We start from the raw sequence: 23,919 nt of genomic DNA, 5'->3' as shown, positions 1-23,919 counted from the left end.
ACGTATGGAGCTGGCATTCCTCATTAACGGCACATATTTATGAGGTCCTAGTGTCTGGTGTCTCGGACTTTCAGACTCTTACTCGTGTGGCTGAAGTGCAATAGGATAGTTACACCAATAGATTGATAAACTAATCAAATTTTTGGTGTTACTTAACATAAGCAGATAAGTAACAAAGTAAACTATGAAATTTAAATAGTTATACCATAATGAAAAAACCACTGACAATAATTTTAAATTTAAATATCTTTTTAACTGTAGCTTCTTTCTGTGGCAATTTTGGGTTCTAAATTAAATAAAGCAAAGCTTATTTATGTGATATGGGTTAAATTTAGACTCGAAATTACAAAATTATATTTATGTACTTACTTTTATCAAAAAAGGTGTATGGAATTGCTTGGCATGGAAATGGATGGCATTATTGAAAGGGTTTAGTGCGGAAATGGTTTTGCTATTGATAAATATGTTACCTTTTTGTGTCTACTTATTTGTGCATTAAAGTTTAAATAAATAAATAGAAAATAACAGATCTTCAATTCAATATACATTTTCTAATAGATAGTAGTCGCCGTATGGTCCCGGCATAGAATGGGCTAAGCCTTTCTTTCTCGTGGGTGTCGTAAGAAGCGACTATGGGAACTTAGTCGAGGGATTGGCAGCAGTGTTTATCTTAAAACATCACCAAATCTTAACTGCGGTCGCTAAACCGCCTACCAAACGTGGCAACTACTGGCAAAACCCCCCTTATGGAGTACGCTATGTTTAGCAGTTAACGACTCATATGATGATAATGCAGAGGTAGTTAATTTGGTACCTATAGCGTTAATGTTGATACATATATTTAAATCAGCCCAGGGTCCCTAATCTTTTGCTCGCATTTACAGTGATAAAGAGAGATCAAACTAGATACATGAATACCTATACCAAACCAAGGAGCCTGTTTTTTTTACAACACAGGGAGCAAACGAGCAAGCGGCTCGTTTGTAAGTGATGGTAAGTGACTACCGCCGCCCATGATCACCCACAACACTAGCGGCATCGCAGGTGTGCTGCCGGCCTTTTAAAAAGGAATATACTCTTTTCTTGAAGGTTATGTTGTCGTATCGGTTCGGAAATACTGCTGCTGGGAGTTGATTCCAAAGAGTGGTTGTGCGTGGAAGAAAGTGACCGCCACTCGTCCAGATGGTTAGGATGAGATTTTAGTTTGTGGCGGGTTGTACGGTGGTTTGGTACTGTTTGAAGAGATGTATGAATATAGAGTAAATTAGAGAAGGTAAGTAGGTAAGTATGTTACAACGAAAGCTAGTGACGGTTCGTAGTTTTTGCCTAGCCTATAGGTATAGCCCTATAGGAAATAACGAAAAGGATTACTTAAAAATAACAATTGTTGTTTGAAGTGGTACAGATTTCAGTAAAAGGTAGACAGTTCGTAGTTATGATTGTAGGTATGATTAAAGGAATTTATCTAAAAATTAAGAAAAACCCTGTATAATTAATCCTGTAGAGTTGAGAAAAAGTTCTTTAGATTGTAATAATGCTATATCAGGGCAGATGTTAAAAAATACTTGACAAGACATATGTATATAGTAAAATAATGTCAAAAACTGAATTCCCTAATCTCTTTAAAAATAGACGAATACCTTTAAAGATACAGTTGTAATCTGTTTATTTCGAAAGATATTTCTATACACACCATAAAAATAATGCGATTAGATTGTTATTAGACGTTACTACCAATTTTTATTTGAAAATAATAAATTTCATTATTACCTAATTTAAACAAGACACTTAAACGATGTAGCAAAAAGTAGTCGCTAATAGAACCAAACATGTAACCGCTACTGAATTAACGAGCGCTGTGCTAACGCAATCATGTAATTACGCACACCTAGCACGGGATACCTACAGGCCCGAGCGGGCGGAGTCGGCCCGCGATCAATACTTGGCAGCCAGTGCACACATACACGAGGAAAACGGAGCCATCCCTTTCACACGAGCTGTAACAGTAGTAAGCGAGAGTGAAACAAAACACGGTCCTGCTATTCGCCCGAATATAAAGCTATGGGCGTACCCTTGCCTTCAACGACGGGTGATCCGACATGGCTCAGTCGGTAGAGAACCGCGTGCCGCGCGCGTGCGTACACCGCCGCCGTACGATGTGCACCGCGTAGACACAACAAGAGACAGCCACCATGCTAGTGCCCCCGGAGATGATGGCGGCACAATCCAAACTAGTCTACCAGATGAATAAATACTACAACGAACGCGTTGCCAACCGGAAGGCGCAAATCGCCAAAACCATACACGAAGTCTGTAGAATCGTGCAAGATGTCCTCAAGGAGGTGGAACTTCAAGAGCCGAGATTCATTTCTTCGCTCACGGATTACAACGGACGCTTCGACGGCCTCGAGGTGGTGTCGCCTCATGAGTTTGAAATCGTCATTTATCTAAATCAAATGGGTGTTCTAAATTTCGTAGACGACGGCTCTTTACCTGGGTGTGCTGTTTTGAAACTCAGCGACGGCAGGAAGCGATCCATGTCCCTGTGGGTGGAGTTCATCACCGCTTCAGGATATCTATCTGCGAGGAAGATCCGGTCGAGGTTCCAGACTCTAGTCGCTCAAGCTTGTGACAAGTGTTCGTACAGGGATTGTGTGAAAATGATCGCTGAAACGACTGAAGTGAAATTGCGCATTCGAGAAAGATACATAGTTCAAATAACTCCGGCTTTTAAATGTGCGGGACTATGGCCTAGATCAGCGGCGCATTGGCCCCTACCAGCTATACCCTGGCCCCATCCAAATATAGTCGCTGAAGTAAAGACAGAAGGTTTCGATTTATTATCTAAAGAATGTCTCGCTCTGCAAGGAAAGAATTCCGCTATGGAAGGTGACGCTTGGGTTTTAAGTTTCTTTGAAGCTGAGAACCGTCTCCTCCAGGGCGGTTGTAGGCGGAAATGTTTGAGCATTCTTAAGACTATCAGAGACCGGCATTTAGACTTACCCGGTAATCCGGTTACCTGTTATCACATGAAGACCCTGCTCTTATACGAATGCGAGAAACATCCGAGAGAGCACGAATGGGATGAGGCTGCAATAGGGGATAGAATTAATGGAATCTTTCTCCAGTTGATATCTTCGCTTCAATGCCGCAGGTGTCCTCATTACTTCCTGCCACACGTGGACTTATTCAAGGGAAAATCCCCGACGGCACTGGAGAACGCTGCAAAGCAGGTGTGGAGGTTGACGAGGGAAATGTTGACCAACTCCAGGGCATTCGAAAAGTTGTGAACTCGGCTCCTAGAGTTGTGTGATTGAATAGGTGAAGTGATTTACCGTTAATATTAATAATCATTCTCGAGTCATTTACGTAGATTAGGGGCAAAGTTGAAGCATTTCTTTGTGTTGGAATCCAATAGGAAAAGTAGTGACTAAATTCGTATGCAGAGACCGAGTGTGACGAAGTATATGTATACGCGATTCTGGTTAGTGAACTTGTCAGATATTCCATATGGATCGGACAGACTGTAAGTAGAAGTGATACTACTAATAAAATAGGACATTTTCAAATATTAATTTGTGATATAATGTAAATAATTTTTATCGTTGTACAATTTTAGTGATATATTTAATTTAAACATCGTGTATTTATTTGACTGAATCTTATAAAGTAGGAATACCTAATACCTATAATCTATAGTAAAATAAATAATTTCAAATTTTAAACAAATCATTTTAATTCTGTGCTGTGAAATCCTAACCTGACGATCCCAATAAAGCACATAACGCTTTACTAACTGAAATAATTTAGAAGCGTATCAATATCTAGAATCTTACCATAGGCCTAAATCTAAAATAAAGATTTAGGAAGGCTCTTACAAAACGCATATGTTTTTAGCAATTTTCCTTAACATGTGAATATTTGCCTTACTACATAAGCGCATAGAGACTACAATAAAATACATAAGACAAACCAATAAAACAAAAACAAAATGCGATACAGACGTGATTTTCAAAACAAGAAAACGAGAAAATACGCTTAATAAAAGTCAAGAGACAGTTGTAAATAAAACGGAATGAACAGTGGAAGGATAAAACGAATAGCTAGGACATGTCATTCCTCCGGCTTCGCGCGCGGCCTACGTGCGCTTGGCCTGTGTAGGTATCGTGTTACAGAGATATTTAAGGTGCACGCCGTGGGCTCACGGACCTTCGGAGTGTGCAGCCTTTACGACCGGTCCTTGTGCATCGCATCTCGTATAGTGCAACATTAGCATATTAAGATCGATGAATACAAAATAATTTCCATCCTGTTGCCATTCTTTTATGATTAAAATTGCAATTTTAAAAATAAACACCTTAAGTAAAACATTTGCTAAACACTACACTGCTGCAACTTTATCATTGAACTGTTTGTTAACGGACTTAAAGATATTATAGATCTAACTGATAAAAAACAATTACAATATGAATAAATACATATCAATACATATACGTGAAACAATTTCAATGACTGAATAATATTGTAATAAACTCATTAACAATTCGAAAGTAAAAAAAGGTTGTCCTCCTCTCTCGTAATTGCTGTGCCCAACAGAGTCCATAATTAGAGTTGTTTTAATATCTACCAAACACATTATGGAATGCAATAAGAAATAAATTAATTAATAAAAGTTGTAAGATATTTAGATTTTTTTCTAATTTTAAAACAATTATAATTCCAAGCGAAAGAACTTTCGCTTAATACAGGAATATGATGTATTTAATTTTCTTTTTTAACCGACTGTTTTGAGAATGATGATTTTGCTAACGTATATGTAGCTTCAACAATTCTATTAAAGTATTTCCCAGATTTCGTTCAATTCATGGACTACGTGACACAATCATTAAATCATTATAAAGTAATACTCCTATCTAGAGTGAAATTACAAAATTTACATCAATACATTAAAGGTAATTTATAGATAGGTATATTCTTTGCCTGTATTAGATCTGGAAAGCCAATTTCTGCTGTTAATGATAGGAATTTCATATTATTTGTTGCTTTCGCCGCTTCATGACTAAATGTTACGGTGATATCGCAAACATATATAGACACAAGACACACGCCGCTTTTAGTGTTACAATAAACAGTAACTGTAACAAATATAGTGAATATATTGGTATAATTGCGTTTATCGTGGAAAACTAAGCTAATGCTATGCATGAATTTAAATTTCTATGTTTCTTGATAATAAGTAGACTGAATAACAATATAAAACTACATAGTACTTATATGTGTTCGCATATAGATATGTGCGGTAGATATATGTGGTCTCACAATATTATGTGCATACCACTAAATATATTTAAAAACTAGAAACTAAACAAAGCAAAAATAAATGAAGCTAATAATAATGATTTTTCAAGCATTTCTTATACGATTATTTTACTTAAACTAAACAAATTGGAGGGAACGGGATTGTTAGTAATGGAGACTGAGAATCCCATTGCTAGCAATATACCCAACCAGGTCAACCTCCTCGCGGTTCCCCCTGGAAACTATCATGGTTAATTCCTGATGAATTCATCATGATGGGCTAACTGGTTCTGTTTTCATTCTCATCTATCACCCTTCACTGGTGTTCCGCCAGCGTATCCCGTTAGCGCAGGCGGGGTTACCATACCATTTACACCCATTGAAAAAAAAAAAACTAAACAATTTGCACCATTTCAAAATGTTGAAAGTACTAACTATAATTTAACATTTCTTTTTCACGCACACACTGACGAATGTCGTAATTCTCTGCACACATAGACATAAACATAGACTATGGTTCAAATTCTTTCAAGAAAGAACAAAAAGTTGGCCTGTTTTGACGACGCATTTTAGATTACTAGAGACACTATCTATTCAAAGATACTATGAATCAAAGTAATTCTTTAACGATCTCATTATTGATTTTGTACGTTATTTGATCAAGATCGTGGATCCAATTGAACCGAGATACAATATTAGTGGATTATTTATCGATCTTTGTTACTGAGTTTGTATGTTGAATGCTCGTATACAGGCAGGCGCATTTGCAAATAATACTAAGTAATTACGTCTCATTGAATCAGCCAACCGGCGCTGTTAAGGACAAACCCAGTAAATATCGCTAAACGAGCCCCCGCACCAAATTCGTGTGCAATTAAACGTCCGCAGTAAATTTGCCATAAACAAGAGCGGCTCACCGTCACCGTCTCTCCGGCGACAGTGGACCGGCGCCTACGCATGCGCGTTTTTAGTTTACTTACACATACCTATGAGGACGACATACCGTTTGTACATTTGTATTTTCGTATTACTGTAGTTGTATGAAAAATACAAATACTTTAAATTTAATAATTAAATATTTACTAATGGAAATTGTTACCTCTTAGAGCCTCTTGTCTCTTTCTTTTGTGCTAAATTACTAACTTGAAAGAAAGTGACAAAACAGCGTAATACTTAAAATAAGTCTTTAGGAATAGGGGGAGGAATGTTGCGTTGGTTTAATCATTTGGAGAGCATGGATGAAAGAAGAATTACGAAAGAGATTTATCGAGCAAGAATGTATGGAGATGTCGGTAGGGGCCGCCCTAGACGGACGTATGTCGACCAAATAGGCGACGTGCTGAAGAAGGGCCAAATTAAAAGTACCCGTAACCGGCGAGCGTGTATGAAAAGATTGATGAATGTGAAAGAAGCGAAAGAGGTTTGTTTGAATCGAAGCATTTGGCGTTCCTTTGTTTCTGCCTACCCTAATGGGAGACAGGCGTGACAGATATGTATGTATGTATGTAGGAATAGGGGGGGGGGGGGGGATTTAATGGCTCTACAAATGGTCGTCAATACTCGAATGGTATATAATATAATGCAACATATGAGGCGACTAAGGCAACTCAATAGCCGAGGGATGGGCACCAGTGCTCCTATCAAAACATCGTCAAAGTCTAACTGCGGTTGCCAATCTGCTTGCCAAGCATGGTAATTAATAGCAAAGCCTCCGTTATGGGGAAGGCCTATGTTCAGCAGTTCAAATTTAACGACATAATAAATGACATATTTGTGTATTAAAGTATAAATAAATAACACACATTTTTTGGTCCTCAAGCTACGTGCTACTAACCTCTTTTAATACCAAAAATAAAAGCAGCTAAATTTATTTTTTGTTCTTGCATCGAAGCGTGTTGCAAGTACATATATATACACATATATTCCAATACATATTGTCAAAAATATAAGAGACTGCTGAAGCTTTTCATATACTACGTAATCTTAATATGTACCTAAGTTAATTTCCTTAAAGTTCATCTAATAACATTGTTAAATGAATGTAACTTTGTTTATAGTTCTATTAGGCTACACAATTTTGATTTTGTTTTTTAAACCTTACTAACATAATAAAAGTGTAAATCGAAGAATTTTTAGAAAATGTGAAAGGAGAAGTTTTATAAAGGTACTAAAAATATTTATTTTAATTTCTGTCTTACACTACTACTGTTAGGTTGACTGGAAGAAATCTCTATTAGAGATAAGTTCGCCTTTGCTAACATTGTTATTAACTTATTGTTGTCACTGAATATTTAGTGCAATAAAGAATATATATATATATATATATATATATATATATATATATATATATATATATATATATATATAAATAAATATTTTTTTTGTAATTTGGATGCGGTTTCCACAGCTGTGTTCCTGAAAGTCTTATTGAAAACATGGCGTGCTTAATCTTGATACGTTTTTTAAAAGTCATTCTATTACATTAATTTTCATAGTTCCAAAATGAACTCGTACAAAGTTACGAGCGAAAGCTAGTCTAAAATATTTCTGTTTACAAAACAACGAGAATTTAATAAATTTAAACTATGGTTATCGTTTCCGTCAAGTTTTGTGACTTCACCCGGAAATCTTCTTTGGGTGTGTAATTAATAAATATGATTGGATACATATAATGATTAGCACGAATGGCATATGAATGTAGCACTTAATACTATTATGGTCTGACTATTAACGTAAATTTAAGTTATAATAATATATTGGAAAATTTTCGATCAAAAGCTGTGGTAAAAACGGCCATGTTGCGGCGGTTTAGAAGTACTTCAAAATACAGTCCAACCAAGTTTATGTAATACATAAAGGTGTCGTTATATTCCTGTTCATTTTGGTAGTATAATAAGCTAAATAAATACAGTACGACTTCTACTACTCGTGTGAGGGAAGCGCCCTCTGGTAACAAGAGTTTCTAGGCTGCCTTCCTTGTACACGAAAGGCCTCTGACTTATCAGACGACAGAATGAATAAATGAATTTTTTATTGCTAAAAATGTGATACAATAATAACATATCATATGTTAATATTACATTAGTTTCACACAGACTGGTATGAAGGTAGATAATCATTTTAAACAGTCCAAAGAAGGATTTGAAAAATTCATAATTTTATGCTTAATTTCTATACTAAAAAATACCTAACTATAGTAAAAAAATAAATACGACATCCTAAAACTTGTTTCGATTTTTTGCAACTTAGTAACTTCCTCTTTTATAAGATAAAATTAAAGGAACTAAGCCACCTGCAGATGGCCACAAAAAGGTGGCAACACGATGGTCCCTGTAAACGGAACCGCGTACCTAACTGCGTCTATAACCATTTAGATAGCGCGACACGGTATTGGCTCTTTATTACGAAACGAAACTAAAACTCGATTAAAGGAGACAGGATGTTGTGACATTAGTAATTGGGAAGGTGATCCGATAAGGACAGACTATGTGACTCATCCTTCATTTCTTGCTTAGTAGTAAGTATTTTTTTTTATACAACTGAGGTGGTAAAAATTCATACGGCCGACTTGATGGTAAGCGGTTATCGTAGCCTATAAACGCCTGCAATACCAGGGGTATTATGCGCGCGTTGCCGACCCTGAATAAACCTCTTCACCCCCCTTTTGAAGAACCACATGCTGTAGTCTCTTGTGTAAACCTCGACAGGCTCATTCCATAACCTGAGAGTTCGTGGGAGGAAACATCTCTGAAATCGCGCAGTACGCGACCACTTAGGCTGTAGGGTATGAACGTGAACTCTCCGTCGATGGCGAGCTGTACGATAGTGGAAAGTGGCATTTAAGAGATGGACAAAATAAATAAGTACATGAATAAATATGAATTGCTCAAAGCAAAATTCGAGAGCGGCAGGAGCAATTCGGCAATTTTTCCCCGATATTCGTTGAAGTCCAAGTATGTTCTTATGAAGAGAAAAATAGGAAAAAAAAACTGTTTCTAACTGCCAATCCGTAGTGAATGAAATACGAATAACTACTAGTTTAACTTACGTGTAATTAGATCGAAAAATGTCGACTAGTTTTGGAATCATTTCGTGATCTTTAGTCATGAGCGACGGTGACGCAAGCGCGAGACAGTCAGGCTCGCGCTTGTGCGGTTTTTGTTACAATATAATATGTGCTGACGAAATTTATAACAATAAAATCATCAGGAATTTGGTATACACGTATTATTTAGGATGGAGAAGAAGATTCTAAACATTTTTTTTTACAACGCAAGGGGCAAACGAGCGTGCGGCTCACCTGATGGTAAGTGACTACCACCAGCCCACAACACCAGCGGCACTGCAGATGTGCTGCCGGCCTTTTAAAAAGGAATATACTCTTTTCTTGAAGGTTATGTTGTCGTATCGTTTCGGAAACATATTCCGTTCACGTAAACGAAGTCAGAAGACGGAATTTATATCAGTATTTTTTAATGGTTACATTTGATTATGTCAGTTTCTGAATTTGTAACGTTGTCACAAAAAAATGGCTGAACGGGTTTTCACAAATTGTTTATAATAATACAAATAATACCTACTAATTAAATAAAAAAAAAAAAAAAAACTGATGTAATCTTAATCAAAATCAGTCTTGTGAATCATGAGACACATATATTTTTATTTTATTTATTTGGCGCACATAACAGGTGTTTACAAATACAAACTTAAACTATAACATGCAAGTACGTATTCCTTTAGTCACCTTTTTTTTTTTTTTTTTTTTTTTTTTTTTTTTTTTTTTTTACAACACAGGGGGCAAACGAGCATGCGGCTCACCTGATGGTAAGTGACTACCGCCGCCCATGATCACCCACAACACCAGCGGCATTGCAGGTGTGCTGCCGGCCTTTTAAAAAGGAATATACTCTTTTCTTGAAGGTTATGTTGTCGTATCGGTTCGGAAATATTGCTGCTGGAAGTTGATTCCAAAGAATGGTTGTGCGTGGAAGAAAGTGCCTTGAAAAACGCACGGTGGAAGACCGCCACTCGTCCAGATGATTGGGATGAAACTTTAGTTTGTGGCGGGTTGTACGGTGGTGAAAATCAGCAGCAGGTATCAATCCGAACAATTCCTCAGAACACTCCCCATGATAAATTCGGTAGAAGATGCACAGAGATGCAACATCTCTGCGCAGTTTCAGTGGGTCGAGTCGGACAGTAAGGCGTTGACTATCGATAATTCGAGCCGCCCGACTTTGAATGCGGTCTAACGGAAGGAGTTGGTACTGTGGCGCTCCTGCCCACAGGTGAGAACAGTTGTTGTTGTTGTTGTAAAAATCTTTATTGTACATAAGTCAGATTAAATACTAGTAAATGATTTATTAGTATTCCATATGCGGCCTGACTTGGGCTTTATATAATTTCAGGCGGTGTTCTGGCATGAAATATCGTCTCACCCTATTGAGCACTCCTAACTTTTTGGAAGCTATCTTAGCCTTCTCCTCCAGATGACCGCAAAACTGGACGTCGCAAGATATATCAACGCCCAGAATTCCTAGACTCGATTTTTATCAAGGGAAGTGCCCTGAAAGTGAGGAGATACGACAAACGGCGTCTTTTTTGCGGTAAACGCGCAGACTTGTGTCTTTTTGGGGTTAAATTGGACAAGATTTTGTTCACCCCAGATCGAAACTTGATGGAGTGAAGTTTCGATTTCAGACACAAGTCTATTCCGGCACTCATCGGTATGTGCCCGCGAGATCTTTGCATGACCGGTATATAATGTATCTCCTGTACTGTCGTCTGCATAGCAATGAATATTACTTATCTGTAACATATCATTGATATGCAGAAGAAACAGAGTCGGAGATAGTACACAGCCTTGCGGGACACCAGCATTCAAAGGTTTTAAATCAGAGCATGCTCCGTCGACTACGACCTTAATGCTACGTTCCTTGAGAAAACTGGCAACCCAAATGCACAGTCTCGCAGGCAACCCAAATGAAGGTAGCTTTGAAAGCAGCGCTCTATGCCACACCCGATCAAAGGCCTTCGCGATATCCAGACTAACTGCTAAGGCCTCTCCTTACTCTCGATTGCCACTGCCCATCGGTGTGTTAAGTAAGCTAAAAGATCACCGGCCGAACGTCCCTGTCGAAAGCCGTACTGGCGATCACAGATCAGCTGGTGCTCTTCTAGGTACCGGAGCAGTTGACGGTTTATGATGGATTCCATAACCTTCGAGAATAAGGAAGTGATAGCTATGGGCCTATAGTTAGCTGGATCTGAGCGATCTCCTTTTAGGGATCGGATGCACCAGAGCAGTCTTCCAAAACTTTGGGACTATGCCCGATGAGTAGCTAAGCCGAAAAAGACGCGTAAGAACCGGAGCCAACTCTGGAGCGCACGTCCTAAGCACAATTGGAGGAATACCATCGGGCCCACTCGACTTATGGATTTCGAGGGAGAAAAGTGCTCTACGCACTGAGCTATGCGTGAATTTAATGTCAGGCATAGAGCTCCTACAACACGTGATGGTCGGTGGTGATTTCTCCCCGTCATCCAATGTCGAGTTTGACGCAAAGATGGATCCAAGAAGATCGGCCTTTTCCTTAGCGTTCTGGGCCAACGAGTCATCCTCCCTGCGCAATGGTGGAAAAGATGACTTACAGAAATTCCCTTGTGCAGCTTTGGCAAGAGACCAGAAAGCTCGAGTCCCGGAGGGCAAACTAGCCAATCTCTTGCCAATTCTACTAATATGCTCTGACTTCGCTGTGGCTATAACTCTTTTGAAAGACCTAGAGGCAGAGTTATACTTCTTTTTAAGAGCACTGGTGTTAGGATCTCGCGACGCCACACCTTTAGCCCAGGTTAGGAAGCACTCCTGTTTCAGACGAGATGCTGTTCTACAAGAGGCTCCATACCAGGGCTGGGATTTCCCGCCGACGGGCACCACAGAGTTAGGAATAAATAATTCCATTCCCTGAAGCACCACATCAGCAATGGAATCGGCAATGGCGTCGGGATCATCCAGTGTGAAGCAAACCTGCCTCCATGGGTAAGATGCGAAAAAAATCCGCATCTCATCCCAGTCCGCTGACCTATAGTGCCAGACACGACGTCTACCCGTGGAACGTGGTGGAATCGGACTCATGAGAGGCACCTCGCTTCGCACCAGACTGTGATCCGACGATCCAAGCGGAGCTTCGACGGAAATCACATAGTTGTCTGGGTGGGTGGTCAGCAGAAGGTCCAACAGTGAAGGTGAATGGTCCAACACATCAGGTATTCGCGTAGGCGAGGAAACAAGCTGCGTCAGACCATAAGCCAAAGCAAAGTCATGAACAGATCTTCCCGCATAGTCGGTTGTACGTGAACCAAGCCATTCGGTATGGTGGGCATTAAAATCGCCAAGAATCACGACTTCAGCGGAAGGAATCTGTTCGAGCAGGGAATCTGTAGCCATTTGGACGTGCTCAATGAGTTGGTCGGTTTCGATGTTACCGCTGTGGGACCTGTATAGGCATGCATAGACGCGAGGATGGTCATTGCAGTCTACGCGCAGCCATAAAATAGACAGGTCCGTGCCTTCAAGAGTTCCAAGGCGGCGACAGCAGATATCCTCTCTGACATACGCGCATACACCGGCACGCGAAACAAAACAATGTTCAAGTTTATAGCCCGGGTACGTCAGGTATGAAGTTTCGTTTGGAGAGGATATCTGTGTCTCCGTTAGAAAGAGCAATGCCGGCCGCGCCGTTTCTAGGTGGTGGTGGACAGCGTTTAGGTTAGAATGTAATCCCCTGATATTGCAGAAGCTCACATTGAGCGAAGGGGATGCCGTAGAAATCTTGCTCCGTTTGCCCTTGGTTCCAAAGAGCGGAATTTTGCTCCCCCCAGAATACGCAGGGCAGCCCGAGCGTGGTTGCTCGAGAGAGGATTCTCCAGCAACATGGTTACTGGTACCTCCCTGGGGTATGCTATTTTTTTTTAATTCCACTGCCATGGTTGCGTGTTGTAAGATAGGGGGACGGGGTTGGGGAAAGGATTTTAGGAATAGGAAAGGGATGGGTATGGGATGGGTATGGGATGGGCCTCCGGACTCCCTCACTCACCGTACGGAATGTGATCGCACTGAAAGTGCAACCACTTAGCGTCGGTATTCTGTGAGGGTGTGGTACTTCCCCGGTCGAGCCGGCCCATTCATGCTGCAATACCATATGGTATTACAGCGTGGCTCTACCACCTGTAAACCTCTTTCGACATCCAGAGAACAAAAATGACATATCGCAGGCATAAAGTAAGAATGCAATAGATAATTCGAAAATTCTAGTTCACTATTCCGCAATGCGCCGAGCGCATCCGTTATAATAATTTATTAACAATTTAATGACAAAAAACAGTTATAAATAATATAATGGGCGGACACAACACGTGGTGAAATTCAATAAAGCACGAATTATCCTAATAATGAAGAGGCGAAAGGAGGCGTACCGCCGCCCGCGTCAAAACACACAAAAAATATATATGGGCCAGGGGCAAGAGTAGCTCGCGGGTAACACACGCTGGTTCTTTACAATATTTTATATAACTTTTAAATTTTTACCTAATACTATCACTGAATCGAATATGATGAATTTTGCTATAGAATATATCGTAGATAGACGCCGTGTGGTCCCCGAATAGAATAGGCCTCCCCTTTCTTTCCTGTGGGTGTCGTAAGAAGGCGAGGGATAGGTAGCAGTGTCCCTCTTAAAACATCTCTAAAGCCTAACTACAGTTGCCAATCCGCCAACCAAGCGTGCTAACTATTAGCAAAACCTCCCCAAGGGAGAGGCTTGTGTTCAGCAGTAGATAGTTTTTTTTGATAGGTGAAAATGGTATGGTAACCCCGCCTGCGCTAACGTGATACGCTGGCGGAGAACCAGTGAAGGGTGGTAGATGAGAATGAAAACAGGCCAGTTGGCCCATCATGATGAATTCATCAGGAATTAACCATGATAGTTTCCAGGGGGAATAGCGAGGAGGTCGACCTGGTTGGGTATATTGCTAGCAATGGGATTCTCAGTCTCCATTACTAACAATCCCTTTCCCCCCAGCAGTGGATAGTTAAAGACTGATATGATCATCCTTAATCCATGAATGGGTGGTTTATTCTACACAGGGACCACACGCCAATTACGGAGATTAAGTATAATATATATTATACTAATATTATTAAGTGGTAAGATTTGACTGTTTGTTTCTAGCGGATAAACTCAAAAACTGCTCAACCTATTTTAAAAATTCTTTTAACTATAAAATGCGACATTATTATCGAGCTATATATCCGTTCATCCATATTGGCCTTTAACTGCTTTTTCCACTGTTGATTGTAGGTATCCCTCATAAGAGAAGCTTTTCCAGTAGTTGCCATACCTATGTATATGTTATATATTATTTTAAAAAATTCCATCCATTTACCCGTGCGAAGTTGGGCTTTTTTATAATTATTACACAAGCATCAAAGTAATTCATAAGGGTAGCACAATAAAGGCGGCGAGTTTTGCCATCACACCTGCGTATCCCTAAACGCGTGGCTACTCTACAACGCTATCGACACCATACAATTATGGGAGTTTTATTTGTATTCGTTTTACGGTTAAATAAAATATACCCTGTTATGTAATAAGTAATAATTAAGTTATGATAAATCAACTAAATGATATGGGTATAAGTTGTAATGATTTACGAATCGTCAGAAATATAATTAAAAAAAACTTGGAAGAAAAATGGCGACGCGTAACTCTAGATAAGTAACGAAACAGACATGAAATGTCTTTTGTTAAAAGCAACATATATGGGTAATTCTCATGAAATCTCGAAATTCCAGTCCTAGTAGTTTTTACAATAAACTTAACAGACTTAGGATGGTATTTTATTTTTTCAGAAAGAACATGATGAAGGCTAAAAATTTTGGTAATAACTTTGGAATCGTACGGGCATTTATGAGGAATAAAAAATATATAGTACATTGAAAATCATTCCCTCACTATGTCCCAAACTACAGATTAAAACATTGTATGAAGTTATTATAGAAAATTTCTCAAAAAATCTGTTTGTAATTATGGCTAGTCTCTTGTAAATACAACAACTTTTTAAAATTTCTCTGAATTTAAGATCATAAATCATCAACAAGTTCTCTAATGTTGACTCAACATGTGTCCCATGAAAAATAATCATTCCCTCATATCATTATCAACAGTCGATAAGTAGGTATATTTATGATGACTTCAATAACATTATCATTAGTTTTTGATAGTTGGTAATACGGTCACTTGTTCGGAATGGTGAATTGACCTCACGCTTGCTAGAGTACTTGTTGGAAATAAATATCCATGAAATTTTGTAAAGATTATATTTTAAACAATCATTCCATCACAGTGTAGAATAAACAAGGTAATTAAAATATTTGAATTTTGATGAAGTAGTAAAGTATGTTTTTGGAGGTAGAAAGTGTAGAGAAAACAGTTAGATGGTAACAAGAGGTTATGTTGCGAGATTTTTTAGGTTATGGTTTATTTTGTCATTCCCTCATCATCATTCCCTCATTTTGAATAAAAGTGAGGGAATGATGATTTATGAGATAATTACTTTCAGACTGGATCAACTCGATTTTCGTACATGTTACTTCCGAATTTTTAAGTTAATATAACCTAGTAGAATTCTAAATGTATTTAAAAAATAAATGATACGATTTCATATGAGCAATGAATATAAACATCATTTCCTCACCTCAGTCATCATTCCCTCACATTTAAATATTTTAAGGGGTTCATAAATTCGTTCAAAACTCATTTATTCTGGGGACCACGATATTTTTCACTCCTAATTACATGAATAATATAAATTTAAGAGAAAATGAAGATCAATTAATTCAAACAATTTTCATTAATTTATTAATAGGTAATTTCGGGATTTCATGAGAATTACCCATATGTAAAGTGATAACGACTTCTCATTTGGGTTTTATATTTTGAAAGTGACGACAATACGTTATTTTTTTTTTTTTTTATACAACGTAGAATGGCAAACAAGCTGACGGCCCACCTGATGGAAAGTGGTAACTGTCGCCTATAGACATGAGCAGTACCATGGACATAACAGAGTATACTGTTTCGCCCATGATACCCGCCCATGCGTTGCCATTCCTGAGGACTCAGGTGTTATTCCTCTGTACCCTGTAAATTAACGACAGTAAATTTAAAATAATAAATTTCGTCGCCCAGTAAATTTCGTATATAAAGCGTATTAAATTTGAGAGAACATTCATTACTTATGAATATATAATGGGTTTTTTTTTTTAATGGATGATAATGGAATGGTAACCCCACCCGCGCTATCGGTATACACCGGCGGGGCACCAGTGAAAGATGATAGGTGAGGATAAAGTAGGTCAGTTAGCCCATCGTGACGAATTCAATCAGAATTGTTCACGATGGTTTCCATGGGGAATCACGTGGAGGTCGACCTAATAAGGCATATTGCTAGCAATGGGGCTGTCAAACTCCATTGCTAACAATCCCTTTCCCCCCTATATTATGGGTTTATTATATCAGCCATGAACGCTTCTTAGTAAGTGGCGACTAAGGGAACTTAATGGTCAAGGGATAGTCAGCAGCGTTCCTCATAACACATCACCAAAGCCTAACTGCGCTTGCTAACCCACCTGCCAAATGTGGCAACTACTGGCAACACTCCTCTTATTAAGAAGGTTTATGTTCAGCAGTGGACAGTTAACAGGTGATGATGATGATGATGATGATGAAATAAAGCCATAGGTACATGCTTCATTAACGTCTATAAGTACTAGGATATTATAAGTGTTAGGTACCTTGATGTGAGCTCGTTGGCAATTAAGACGATAAATTATCGACCGTTAACTGATCATTACAGATAGTTTATGTAACAACAATGATCAATTGAAGATTTACGACTAACTAGTTATAGATAATGGTTATTAGATTAGGGTTGCCAACTGTACTGTTAAAAACAGTATTTTTTTTGATGGGTGAAAATGGTATGGTAACCCCGCATGCGCTAACGTGTTGTAACGCTTATCGGTTACAGATTACTATTTCTATTAATACCCACAATTTTTAATTTTTTGTGTAACACAATTTCACACCCACAAATTTAATATAAATAGCACATATTATGATTTTTATATAGATTTCAGTCTTCTTTAACTAAATATAATGGTAGTTTTAGTATTTCACGTTACTCCAACATTATCACTTTCGACGATTACTTATAAAAAATTATCACTTTTGTTTTGGATACAAAATTCTGTAGATCTTGTGTATTTTTGATTACAACAACGTATTTTTTTATTTCGTAAGTTTTTAAGTTAGATAACACTTGTAACAAATATTTGAATTACTTTAGTCGCTTATAATGTATTATTAATATGTTTGAAATACTATATCTATTTTTAAAATTACAAAAATTTAAGAGCTCAATTTTCGTGATCACCTTGCCGGTTTGAAGGGTGATAGATGAGAATAAAAACAGGCCAGTTAGCCCATCATGATGAATTCATCAGGAATTAACCATGATAGCTTCCAGGGAGAACCGCGAGGAGGTCGACCTGGTTGGGTACATTGCTAGCAATGGGATTCTCAGTCTCCATTACTGACAATCCCTTGGCCCTTTAAAAACAGTATTATACTGTTTTTGACTACATTATCCTTTTTAATGTTGAACAAAAATAAAGCATAGAAAATACTGTTTCAAGGATCAAAATGCTTTACACTGTAAGTGTAAGAAGCTCATACAATTTTTTTGTTATTCAGTCAGAGGGCACTCAGTGCAGATTAATTTAGTAAAAAATGAGCTCCGCATTTATTTTTAGTTACAATTGTGTCGAGGCATATAAAGTGTTACAACTTAGAATGACAAACAAGCTGACGGCCCACCTAATGGAAAGTGGTAACTGTCGCCTATAGACATGAGCAGTACCATAGACATAACAGACTATACTGTTTCACCCATGATACCCCCCATGCGTTGCCATTCCTGAAGACTCGGGTGTTATTCCTCTGTACCCTGTAAATTCACTGCTATATCCCACCCTTCAAATGGAACATCCACAGCCATGCAAACACAACTGCTTCACGGTTAAAACACGAATGGGACAGAGGTGCCCAAGCAATCGACTTTTGTACAAAGTCTCCCTCTGGTAAAAAGTTTTATGAAAAGACTGTAAATTAATAAGTTGTGCAAAAAGTTAAAAAAAAAATGAATTTAAAACATTAAATACAATTACTGTTATTTTTTCTAAAATACTGTTTAATATTCATCTCAAACCTAAATATTATTTATTTTGTTGTAAAAAAGTTGTCAACCCTATATTAGATGTGCAACATTATCATAAAAAATTCTCCGTGTGGTGACTAAGTGAGATCACAATGTTAAATTACATTTCCGTATTATTCCAGGACATCGAAGAGATGGCTACAAGGTAATTAGATCAGAATACATGAGTGTTTGTAAAAAAAAAAAACTATTTTAATACAATTTAATAAAAAGATAAACAAGATATCATCGTATGGCTCGCCATCGACATACCCTCATACCCTACAGCCTAAATTTTTTTTTTTATACGACTTAGAATGGCAAACAAGCTGACGACCCACCTGATGGAAAGTGGTAACCGTCGCCTATAGACAAGAGCAGTACCATAGACATAACAGAGTATACAGTTTCGCCCATGATACCCCACATGCGTTGCCATTCCTGAGGACTCAGGTGTTATTCCTCTGTACCCAGTAAATTCTCACCATATCCCACCCTTCAAACCGAAACATAGCCATGCAAACACAACTGCTTCACGGTTGAAACACGAATGGGACAGAGGTGCCCAAGCAATCGACTTTTGTACAAAGTCTCCCTCTGGTAAATTACCTTTATTTTAAATAGATATATATATAAAGGTGTTCAAAATATAACTTTATTTGTATGATCCGTAATGCGCAGCATTTACCATGCAATGCATATCGTATGCACAACGTCCCCGATATTAGTATTGTAGGATCTACAGCAGCGTTCGTGGAACTATTTCCAACTTTCATATGCATCAATATCTTGTCATTATATATTCAAATGGTAACTTTATTAGTTTCTTAGTATGCGTCAGGCGAGGGTAAACAGGCGCCATGGTCCTTTAATGACATGAATCCACCGTTTATGGTGTGTGCATCAAGGTAATTATTATGATACAAAGGTATTCTGAAGTGTCATACCCTAATCCTATGATAGTAAATTTAATATATATATATATATATATATATATATATATATATATATATATATATATATATATATATATATATATATATATATATATATATATATATATATATTCAAGAATTGAAATAAGATCCATCTGAGCTATATTTATAATCTAGTTCATATAGTGGTTCTATGAATTATGATTAACTCCTAATTTGAAATTCTTAATATAACAGACAGAGAAGATTACATTAGAATCAACGTCGTGACGTGTTTGCAGATATATAAGGCTTTGATGGTAACAGTCATTGTTCTATATGAGTAAATTTTAACAAGTTTTCAATGTGGGCATGCAAAAATTAAGACTGGTTTGAGTAGGAGGAAATAAAACGATTCCAAGAAGAATATACTTTTACCAATTAATAATTAATCGTATGACTAATAAAATTTATTTTTACTAAACATTTTTAAATATTGCAACAATTTATATTTTTATAGAGTGATTTATTCTAAATACCACGAGAATATAATTCAATAAATTAAAGTCAAATTTCGTGTTTTTCTAATACCAGTATCATTCTGGTATTAGAAAAATGTGTGTGGAAATTTGTACCACATACCTACTGGCAGTATGTGATACAAATTTCCACATAGTGCCAATTACGACTATTAACTCTAATTTTAGGTCCTCTAAATGAGATAAAGAAAATATCAAAATTGCTAAAAAAGGGAGAATGGAGACAGCGGCAGTAGATATAACAGATTGATTGAATAGCTCACTCATAAGTTACTTTATTTCATTTGATGATGATGATGTCGTCATCATCAGTCATTAATTCTCCACTGTAGAACATAGTCCTACCATTTTGCCAGTAGTTGCCAAGTTTGGCAAGTGGGTTAGAAACCTTAATTAAGCTTTAGTAATGTTTTAAGAGAGACGCTGCTGCCTATCCCTTTACCATTAAGTACTTAGTCGTCTCTTATGACACCCACGGGAAAAGAAGGAGTGATCTATTCTTACCAGGACCACACGGCCGTACTTATTTAGGCCGTACGTATTATTAGCGCAAGCGGGGTTACCGTACCATTTTCATCCATCAAAAAAAAACCTTCAACTGTAACACGCAAGTCAACTTATATGTTACCACACCAGAGGGAGACTTTGTACAAAAGTCGATTGCTTGGGTACCTCTGTTCCATTCGTGTTTCAACCGTGAAGCAGTTGTGTTTGCATGGCCGTGTTTCGGTTTGAAGGGATACGGCGTGAATTTACTGGGTACAGAGGAATAACACCTGAGTCCTCAGGAATGGCAACGCATGGGGGGTATCATGGGCGAAACAGTATACTCTGTTATGTTTGTACTGCTCATGTCTACAGGCGACGGTTACCACTTTCCAATCAGGTGGACCGTCAGCTCGTTTGCCATTCTAAGTTGTATAAATATAAAAAAATATGTGATAAACAAATGTAAATTGAACAAATACTATTAAATTGATACCTTATTGGAATGTTAATGAAAATGAACGTTGATTCCTTATTCTTTATATTTTAAAATCAGTACTAACTGATATTAGTGAAGTAAATTCATATGTGCAATAACCATATAGGCCGGTATCAGAGTGGCCGGGCCGCTTCGGGCGACAAATTCAACGCGAACAGTATAATATAACAATTTGCCCGATGAATTATTCAATGTAGCTTCGGTCGATGTTTATACGATTATTTGCAAATTTACATAGGTACATCTATAATATCATAACGCGGCCAATCGGCCCGGCCGTTTGTATGTTGCCGATGCAGTTTTTGAGGGAACATCAATTGGATTATCAATTCGCTTGTATTTTTTTGTACATTAGATGATATTTTAAACAATTCATACTTTTTTAATTCGCACACTATCAAATGAAACCCTTGGTCTTCGAGCTAGGATGCCCAGGGTGATGAGCAGGCAACGAACCTTTGGAACTCCGAACCGAGAACCAGAAGACCGATTCTAAATTGATTCTGATTATTCTTTCTACAGCTAATTGAAGTTGCTATTTTTTTTATACCACTGAGGTGGCAAACAAGCATACGGCCCACCTGATGGTAAGCGATTACCGTAGCCTATGAACGCCTGCAATACCAGAGGCATTACGCGCGCGTTGCCGACCCTGAAGAAACCTCTTTACTCCCCTTTTGAAGAACCCCACGCTGTAGTCTCTTGGGAAAATCTCGGCAGGGAGCTCATTCCATAACCTGAGCTATCGTATAGATCTTATAATAATTCTGTCAAGATTTTCTATGCAACTAAAAATGGTCATTAAACTGATGACCAAGATGATGACCTAATAGAAAGAGATAATCGTCGCCTATATACATAAAAAGCACCATAAAAGATTTAGTTTTTTTTTTCGAAGCAAATTTTAAATCTAGACACTGACGCCAAATTTTGTAAATACTTGAATTTTTAGCTTCAAAGCAGAAGATTAATTGGATAAAATTTCATCATCAAATACCCTACCGGGTATTTGATCGGTTTGTATTTGATTGGTCGGGTGGAGTCGGATTATTTATTCATTAGACAGTGTAAGCAACAGTCTAGGCTTTGGCAAGCGACTACGTTTTAAAATTTTTGAAAAAATTGAAGTTTTGTATGTAACAAAGCCTTAATGAGACTATTATTACGTTGTTATTTTTTAACTGTCCTTACAAAAGTAGACTCAATTCGGTTCTATTATTTGTTTACGTTTGTTACCTAATAACTCTATTATATAGGTACATATAAAGCTATTTGAAAGGTTTTTTTTTTTATCTGAAAGAGTATACTTTCAGATTGGTCCCACAGAAATTTTATCAAAAAAGTTTCAATAGTTGTAATTTTTAAATTAATATAACTGATTTTGTCATGACTTAAGTTGATGTATTTATTGTGGAACAAAATCGAAAATTACATATTTTTATTTTTTTAATTTTTAATTTTACTTTGAAACATACATTATATATGTTACATATATATTATATCGTCATATAGAGGATCTTTCGTAACGCATTTTAACTCATTATATATAGAATAATATTATAGCAGATTTTTTTGGAAACGAGACTGTGAATTGCCTAGGAGCCCCGACATGGTCAATCCGACCCTGCTGTCGGACGAAACAGAACTCTTCTTACAAATTTTATTTCGAGTTTTCCTTCTAATATCATGGATACACTGTGTTTTCTGTCCCTAGTCCTATTTTACAAAATGTTAGGGACAAAAAGGAGTGGCGGTCATACTGTTTTAAGTTTTAATAGGGCTTACTGAAGACGTAAACAAAAGAATAACTGATCCGACGACGAAACAGTTTGCTGATGTTTTTTTTTATACAACTTAGAATGGCAAACAAGCTGACGGCCCACCTGATGGAAAGTGGTAACCGTCGCCTATAAACATGAGCAGTAGCATGGACATAACAGAGTATACTGTTTCACCCATGATACCCCCCATGCGTTGCCATTCCTGAGGACTCGGGTATTATTCCTCTGTACCCAGTAAATTCACACCATATCCCACCCTTCAAATCGAAACACAGCCATGCAAACACAACTGCTTTACGATAAGAACACGAATGGGACAGAGGTACCTAAGCAATCGACTTTTGGTCAAAGTCTCCCTCTGGTGATGTCCATTAGTACAAAACAAAAATAGAAGAATCGAAATAAATAAACGATTAAATGTTTAGACTTATTACTAAATTAATTTTTCAAAAAAAAATGATAACGCATAAAAAGTATCATAGGACGCTATAGTACACTCTGTTATGTCCATGGCACTGTTCATGTCTACAGCGACGGTTACCACTTTCTGGTCGTTGATTTTTTTTTGCTATTCTAAGTTGCATAGGGAGATAAAGGATATGGCCTGGGATAGAGCTGGCTGGAGGAAGATGCATGAATTATTCGCACCGACAAGAGGAAACTCTTAAATGAAAAGAAGAAGTTGCATAAACACATATTTGAGATTATTTCAGTGACAATTTTAACAGAATTTGGGTACTTTTCATCAAAAGCTATTAAAACTACTCGTTCATCAAAATGCTGATACTAATTTGAAATTACATCGGATCATCGAATCATATTTGAACTAGACGCGGCGATTTCTTACGTGCGTACGTACAAGCTAGACAATATTTTAGTGTTTAGTCACTGTATTACAAATACTAGAATATATTTCGATGTCTAGACGACCAAGTGCTAATTTGGCTGTCAATGTCTCCATGCAACGCGGCCGTACATGACCTCCGAATCACTTTTTTGTTTTAATAGGTGAAAATGGAACTGTGACCCCGCCTGCGCTATCGGTATACGATGGCGGGACACCAGTGAGGGATGATAGGTGAGGA

At 37.6% G+C, this 23,919-nt stretch overlaps 2 protein-coding genes across 2 annotated transcripts in view; one reads left to right on the top strand and one right to left on the bottom strand.

Annotated features, from left to right (window-relative positions):
- Positions 1 to 23,919, bottom strand: part of LOC113512204 (neurobeachin) — a 520,131-nt gene that overhangs the window by 113,035 nt on the left and 383,177 nt on the right. The gene's annotated exons all lie outside the window — the stretch shown is intronic.
- LOC113512016 (protein mab-21) lies at positions 2,085 to 3,729 on the top strand. Its single transcript, XM_026895767.3, has one exon. It carries the CDS (start codon positions 2,193 to 2,195, stop codon positions 3,288 to 3,290), a length of 1,098 nt encoding a protein of 365 aa, XP_026751568.1. The 5' UTR covers positions 2,085 to 2,192; the 3' UTR covers positions 3,291 to 3,729.

Source organism: Galleria mellonella, unplaced genomic scaffold (genome assembly GCF_026898425.1).
Source record: "Galleria mellonella isolate WM207_F2 unplaced genomic scaffold, CSIRO_AGI_GalMel_v1 utg34, whole genome shotgun sequence".
Classification (NCBI taxonomy): Eukaryota; Metazoa; Arthropoda; class Insecta; order Lepidoptera; family Pyralidae; genus Galleria; species Galleria mellonella.
Note: the sequence above shows the minus strand (reverse complement) of the source record. Positions and strands in the feature narration are given on the sequence as shown.